Source organism: Amphiura filiformis, chromosome 1 (genome assembly GCF_039555335.1).
Source record: "Amphiura filiformis chromosome 1, Afil_fr2py, whole genome shotgun sequence".
NCBI classification, from domain to species: domain Eukaryota; kingdom Metazoa; phylum Echinodermata; class Ophiuroidea; order Amphilepidida; family Amphiuridae; genus Amphiura; species Amphiura filiformis.
In genome coordinates, this window is record NC_092628.1 from 52659535 (window position 1) to 52667722 (window position 8188).

The window sequence follows — 8188 nt, forward strand, 5'->3', positions numbered from 1 at the left end:
TGATAGCCCGCCATTTACAGCATCTGTACCAGTCTGTGCTTTATACCTTCAATAGTATAGTAACAATAATAATAGTTCAAGATACCAGACGTATTTTAACATTAATATTACAAAGAAAAACCTTGCTTAAAATGGATCCAAGTAATGCCAATATTTGACGTTCTGATATGTTTTAATGTTACAACATGCTTCGGGCTAGGCTATACTAGGGGTATAAAAAGGTTAAGGTACAAACAGTGCGTTTCGTTGATTTTGTCAATAATTGTGACAGTGCTCTGGCCCTCTTGCTTAGTGGAGTGAAGTCATATTCTGATGCTTTTAAATGGAATATAATAGAGGGGGTACACCTAGTTGAGTGCGTGCTATGCTATGAATTCTATGGGCAGGCCGTAGCCAGGGGGGTGCGGGGGTGCGACCCCCCAAAATGCCAATGACCCAAAAGTCCAATTTTTTGACCCAAAAGTCGCATTTACGAGCGTAGCGAGCGAAAAAAATAGAGGTTTTTATGCCCTTTTTGGTCCAAAATGTCCAAATCTGCCCCCACCAGTCCAACAAGGTCCAAATTTTGAAAAAAGGTCCACTTTTTTCAAAATCAGCACCCCCCCCCCAAATAAATCCTGGCTACGGGCCTGTCTATGGGTGCTGGAAAAATACCCACAAATACGTAAAAAATACGTAAAAATACATCCTCCTCCTCCTCCTCCTACTCCTCCTCCTCCTCATCATCATCATTTATTGCACATGCTAAGGAAGGCTGTTACCTTTTTGAAATAGCTGGGTTTTCAATGAAATATTTTTTGTGTAAATGCATACATACAGGTAACACAAATTTCTAAGTTCCCCTAATACTTTTGAAAATAAGTCGAAAAATATTTTACGAAATGTAAAAATGTAAAAAGATATGAATAGCCCTGTTTGTTTTACCCCTGTGGACCAATTTATAGCGTCACACATCATTGCGTTCAGTCACAATGGTCAATTATGTAAGAAAAGAGGCCGTTTTCAAAGTTGCACCTGAGCCCATAGCAGTCAGGTTTTTTTGTATTTAGATTCAATCATGTGTCACCGTTGTTCATCACCGATTAACAACGGTGCGTCTGCGTCGTTTGCGTGGTTTACTTCGCGAGGACAGCTTTAGCTTTAGCTGCCCACGCAAAATAAACCACGCAGACTACGCAGACGCATCCTTGTTACTCGATGATGAACAACGGCGAAACATGATCGAATCCCTTTCAACAACGAAAACAAGCTAACGATTCACACGATTATTTCATGAGGAATGACCAGTTTAGTCATTGTCACTAAACACAAGAAGATCGATGCTTTCCTGATGATAGCAGCAAAAGAACTACAGAATAAAAGAGCAGTATTTAGCCGCTTCCTCCAAAATAATGAAAACATCATGTAGCGCACACAAGTTCCAAGTATGGCAAATTTCTGACGCGTATCGCGTATACGCTACTGGCAAATTGTGGATTCATCACGGATTAACAACGATTGGCGCCTGTAAAAAAGTATAGGAAAAATTGTTGAACAAACACATGAATAGGCCTGGCCTGCTGAATTGTTTGAGAGTTGACTCCTATGGACTCAAATGCAACTTTTAACACAGATTAAAATGGTCTCTTTTTTTTACATAATGAACCATTGTGACTGAACGCTATAATTTGTTCCATAGGTGTAAAACAAATAAAGCTACACATGTCTTTTTACAAGTTTGCATTTTGTCAAATATTTTTCGATTTATTTAAAAAAGTATTTAGGGGGAACTTACAACTTGTGCTAAGGGCTCAGGTGCAACTTTAAAACGGCCTCTTTTCTTACATAATTAACCATTGTGACTGAACGCAATGATGTGTGACACTATAAATTGGTCCACATGGGTAAAACGAACAGAGCTATACATATCTTTTTAAAATTTTACATTATATAAAATATATTTCGACTTATTATAAAAAGTATTAGGGGGGAACTTAGAAGTTGTGTTACCTGTATATCATATGCATGAAAGAATATATGAATATTAACTGAACATCATTTATAACGATTGCTGATACCCAATCGTGGTACAGTTGATGTTGTTTAGAAGGAAGAGTATTTAATTGTAATTTTATATACGCCAAAATAGTTTTTGAATTTAGTGAAAATGAAGACTGAAAAGATGTTTGAAAAAATGTTTCGAGCCCACCTCAGCCTCGATCATTTTTTGAAAATTTCATTTTACGGAAATTTCTATCATACTAATATACAAATATATTATTTAGTTATTTTTAACATAAATTTTCCCTTTATTTAATCAAATTTTTCATCTTTTTCTGCTTTTTTGTTGTTGATAATTTCTATAAATTTATATTCTATAAATTGCATATTTGTGTGCACAATGAGGGTACTATTTATATATATTACAAATATAATTTAGCCCAATAATATGAGTTATTCCATTTATTTCATGATAAAATCTTATTAGAATTAATTATTATTAATTTCCTTGCTATTTGTTACTAATATTTCTGATGTTTTATTGTCATTATACAAGTGTCTACCACTTGTAAAAGATTAATAGCACTACTAGTGTTCAACTTTGCTTAAAAATGAATACAGTTCTACATGCCATCAAAAACCGTGTCATTTTAACAAATTGGTCATACCCAGCAAACACAAAAACGTTTTAAAAACGTTATAAATAAGTTATATTTTGGCTTTTAGTTTAGGTAAAAACGTTTTAATAACATTAAAATGGGTTATATAAAGGCCATGAAAACGTTTTAAAACGGATATGAAAACACACTACAACAATATTTTTTAAATGTTTTTAAAAATGTTATTGTAAACTATTTTCGCAAAGGTTTTTTGCCAAATATTTTGTCAACACTTAAATAACATTATGTTAAAATATTTGCACTCAGCAAACACAGAAATGTTCTTAAAATGTTTTATTCAAAATGTTTTAATAACATTTAAATGTCGGGTTATATAAAGGTCATGAAAACGTTTTTAAAACGTTATTGCAAATATTTTGGGCAAATATTTGTCGCCAAATATTTTTTCAACCCCCAAATAACATTCTGTTTAGAATGTTTTGTATCAAGTTTTCAAAAATATTTTTGGAATGTTATTAAAACGTTTTTATACCCGACATTTAAACGTTTTCTATAAAACATTTTGTGTTTGTTGGGCAGTAGATTATCAAAAATGTTTTTAAATGTTATGAAAACATTTTATACCCTTAATATACCCTTTATATAACCCGACATTTAAATATTCTCTGACAACCTTTTATAACCTTTTGCGAATGATGTCTAAAACGTTTTGTGTTTGCTGGGTAGTTGTAGTTTTCCAAAGCTTTAGCTGAAGAGCTATAATGACACATTTAAGTGTAGTATGCCCAGAAATGCTTCCAGCCATTATCAACATTTTGAAACACCTTTATCAATAATACCAATTGCCTGAAGCAAAGGTTACTTTCTTGAAAGATGGAGTTCACAATATGGGAAATCAGTCAGATATCTGATTGATTTCGCCCTTGTCGGTATCACACATAAGAGGAACGGGTCATGAATTCAAAAATTGAACTTGAACTCTTTTGTGTACATGTACAGTGTGATATCCTAATGTTTGCTCAACATCGAGGTCATATCGAGCTATATCGACATAATCTGTGAAATCAAACGAAACGCAAATACATCAAAAATGGCCGTACAAATTGTTTTAATCACTGGTTGTTCCAAGGGAATTGGGCAAGAAATAGCGTTATATCTCGCTAGAGATATACAGAGACGATTTAAGGTGTATGCTACCATGCGCAACGTTGATACAAATCAGGATGAGCTGAGAAGTAAAGCAGGGGATAGTTATAAAGATACACTCTTCATTCGTGAATTGGATGTTACAAAGCAAGAGACTATCGATGCAACTGTGAAGGGTATTGTGGACCATGAGGGGAGAATTGATGTACTAGGTAATATGTTGGTATTGATACCTTTACACCTTTGTTTTGGTTTTTTTCAACGTTTATGTGCGCTGGGTAAAGACTAAAATTTGTTCATTCTATCAACCCAGAGAACTAAGTGTATAATTTTCAGCAGTAGCAAAAGTAAAGTTGAAGATGAATGCCAGCAAAACAAAATTCATTTATATAAAAATGGGTAGGATAACATCAGGACCAAAGATGGTAAAGAAATGGAAGAGGTGAAGAACTTCAAGTACCTAGGTGCCTGGATGGTGATTACCGAAAAGGACACCAAGAAAGGCAGCAGCTTGCAGGGCTTGTAGCAAGCTCATAAAAATCTGGAAGTTAACTCTATTACCCAGGAGATTTAAGCTCCAACTTTTTTGTTGCGACAGTCGAGTTGGTCATTCTCTATGGAAGCGAAGCACAAAAACAAAAAGAGTTAGATGGTTGCAGAAGAGTTAGATGGTTGCTACACCAGCATGCTGAGAACGGTTCTTAATATGCACTGGAAGTAATATTATATGGTTATCTCCAAAAGATCAGTGATAGAATCAGGGATAGAATAACAAGATGTGCAGAACATTGCTCTAGGAGTGAGGAGCCAGCATCCAAACTAGTCAGTTGGATATACCGAAGCATGGGAAAATGAGAAAGAAGCCTGGGGAACAAGGTCTTACCTACATTGGCATCCTCCAGAAAGACACACATTGACACAGCGATGCAAGACAGTAACCTAAGTAGAGCCATCACTGAAAGCCAAACTGGAGTCTAGGTGACTCTAGAAGCAGAGTCCAGCCACTCTGCGACTCTATGTCTAAAATGACTCCATATTGAGAGTCATTTGACTCCCTTGAAGAGTCGTAAATTTCTTGACTCCGCTGAAGAGTCACAGTTGATGACTCTACACAGGAGTCATTTGACTCCCAATATAGAGTCATTTTAGACATAGAGTCGCGTAGTGGCTGGACTCAGCTCCTAGAGTAACCCAGACTCCGTTAATAGAGTCACCCTGACTCCATTACAGGGTCACTCCGACAGTCCGAAAAAGGACAAAATAATGATACACATAGATGTAGCAATTACAGAGTCCCTTGAAGAGTCATAAATTTCTTGACTCCGTCGACGACTCTGAATGTAGACTTGAATCCACAGGTAGAGTCAACTGACTCTCATGTGATAATCAGGTGACTCCTTTGGAGAGTCAGTGCTAGGTTACTCCACTTATAGAGTCACTTGACTCTATTCTGGCTATCAAGTGTTGTCATTCGGGAAAAACACATGATGACGATAACTTGTTAAAATAACACTTGCTGTGCAATTTCCATTATTTAACTGTTTCGCATCCTTGGTTTTATTTCATCTACCTTTCCCTTGAAATAAATCAAGTTCTTCTTTATAATGCGGGCCTATATAATTGGATTAATTTCTTCTTCAGTCAACAATGCAGGTATTTTCAGTACGGAGTGGTGGGAGACAGGACCAATGGAATCATTCTATGATAACATGGAAGTCAACTATTTTGGATGCGTCAGAATGACAAAGGCCGTAGTGCAACACATGAAAGAGAGAAGAAGCGGTAGAATTATTCAAGTTTCAAGCTTACTCGGACTCAAAGGTATGGGAGTTCTTTCTTTCATATAAAATAGGCACATCAGAGTAAATAATCCAATTCAATTCTAATATCCAACTGGTATATTTTATACTTTCAGTCCTACCAATGTTAGCTCAATACAGCGCCTCGAAGTGTGCCTTGGAAGGCTTCAGTGAGTCTATTGCTCCTCCATTGCGCAAATTTAATATTTGGTAAGAATCAATTAATCCTCATCTAATTAAAGGAGTTGTATTGCTCGTTCGTTTTCTTAAGTAGTGATTAGAACGCAAAATGAAACAAGACATGAACTAAATAGGTGACCATTTTCCGAGTTCATTTTACTGGAAAAAAATAAATAAATAAATAAATAAAAAAAAACAAACAAAAGACAACAACAAAACCAGGAAAACAAAACTGGCGTCAAAACAGAGTATGGACCAGTGGTACATTTTTAACTCGGGTGCAAGAGACCTCAGTTCAGTTCCAAGCATCTGTTTACTCTATTAATGTACTTGGATTATGGGACAGTCAGTTCCGATCCGGTAACGTCTGGCTATTTGTGCACCCTATTAATTAATGAGAACTGCTAATTGACCGGTTAGCGCTTATTTTGTTTTTTAATTATTTATCCTGATAATAATGACCTTAATGATACATGGATATGTATTTTTCTTTCAAACTCTTCTTTGTTTACATCACAGGGTCTCCGTTATACAGCCTGGCTTCACATTAACCCCTTTAGTTTCAGCAATATGTAAAGACCCTCCCGAACTTATGGAAAAAGTGGCCAAGCTTATTCCCGGAGAAGATAGAGAGATAGTTATGCGGATGGTAACATCAGATCCATCCGTCGTCAATGGAACAGAAACGCAGCTTCCCGCTGATATCGCAAAGTTGGTCCGTGAAGTTATTGTTTCACCAAACCCAGACTTTCGCTATCAATCGACTGAAACGGGGAAAAGGTTTGCAAGTCAGAGATTAATTGATCCAAGCGGTAACGATACCATAGGCACTTGGCTAAACCAATAAGGGGCGTGGTGTAACATTATTTTCTGTTGATTTGTTTAAAAAAAAGTTATTGTCTTGCCAATACAGTTTATTTTTATCCCGGGATTTTTATAAACGTCATTAGCAGAGGTATATGCATAATTAACTGCAGTAAGGTCATCGAAAAGGACAAAAAGATAAGTTTATAAGCCTTTTGGGTAACCCCATATAACGGACCGCCCCTATTGCACCGACGCTAAAACATCTCTTACATGTAATTATTTTCAAAATCCAAGGGTAAGAGAATGAAATTTATATTAATAGTTTGGACTAGCTATCATCGTAAACCCGTAACATTTATTTGGCAAAATGATAAAATAGTAGTTATCCCTTTTCCTAGTGGTATTTATTTTAAGAAGAAACATATTTCCTATTTCATATTCCTAACATTTCAGTGCGATAGAAAAGGTAAAGAGAACAAGGAGGTGTTAAAACGGTAAATTCTGAAAATATTGAACATATTATGTTTATCTAAAAGACTAAAAGCGAAGTAACGGAGATAACACAAATTTGGGGTCATTGGGTAGCCGAATATGACACTTTCTTTCTTTGATTTCGTGGTAGAAACTGATTATTATGACAGTCAATATTTTTATATATGCATGAGTTGTATTTTTATTCATGAACTCTAAATAAATAAATAAATAAATAAATAAATAAAGTTTCAGTAAGTTTTAAAGTAAATTAAAGCCCCCCTTGGTGTGTACCGCACACTTTCTAGGTTAAATACCACTAATTATGTATTACACGTGTTTCAATGGGAAAATGCCTAATTTCGGGTGGAATTTTCTCATATTCAGAACTCTCACAGTTCAATGCCACCAATATCAGGTGAAACTATATGATTTAGATGCCAAATGATCAAAAATTCAACATAGGTTGACCTGAGACTTTTCTTGTTTTAACACACTGAAAACCGAAGCCGTGCGTATGAATTTTGGTACTATTACATCAAAAATGTCATATAATGAGAGAAAATGTACCATTTTGAAGCATCAAACTCTAAAAAGTACTTTTTGGCTATATAACTTGATCAATTTCAGCGATTTTAATGCAGTCTTTTCGAATGCCATGAAATCAAATAGTTCCTCGTCGTATTTCAATGTATCGCCCAGGCCTATTAGTGGTCTTTAACCTCTATGCCTATAGTGGGAATTCCAATTGAATGAACGCAGCTTTCGATAGCGTGACGATTTTTGCGTACACTGCGCGATGTACGCCAGCGTGTGCGACTGTGCGTGAGTAACTCGGAAGCGAATCCAACCATGCCAACACACTCGTGATTGGTTAGCATTGTTTCCAAGGTCGTGCGTTCGCGTTGTAGTTTGTTTGAAATACGCGATATACGATCGCGGTTGGATCGAGTACACTCAGCTGTTGAAAGCTGCGTTCATTCAATTTGAATTCCAACTATAAATTATGTTTTTGTGATTGTGGAATCGATAACAGACTAGTTCCATTGATGATATCTCAAAACTATAGTCAAAGTGCCTCTAATAGGCCAGCAGATTGAGGTCAGATATGTTATATATCCACTTTGTAAACATTATTTACTTATCTACAGTTGATCTAGACACATTGGAACATTAGAAATGATA

The 8188-nt window shown here is 35.8% G+C and overlaps 1 protein-coding gene across 1 annotated transcript; it reads left to right on the top strand.

Moving 5' to 3' along the window:
* Window positions 1-3684: 3684 nt before the first annotated feature.
* LOC140166467 (retinol dehydrogenase 8-like) lies at window positions 3685-6594 on the top strand. The gene is made up of 4 exons (XM_072189949.1): window positions 3685-3958; window positions 5388-5567; window positions 5662-5755; window positions 6245-6594. The coding sequence occupies exons 1-4, from the start codon at window positions 3691-3693 to the stop codon at window positions 6570-6572; spliced, it is 870 nt and encodes a 289-aa protein (XP_072046050.1). The 5' UTR covers window positions 3685-3690; the 3' UTR covers window positions 6573-6594.
* Window positions 6595-8188: the final 1594 nt, after the last annotated feature.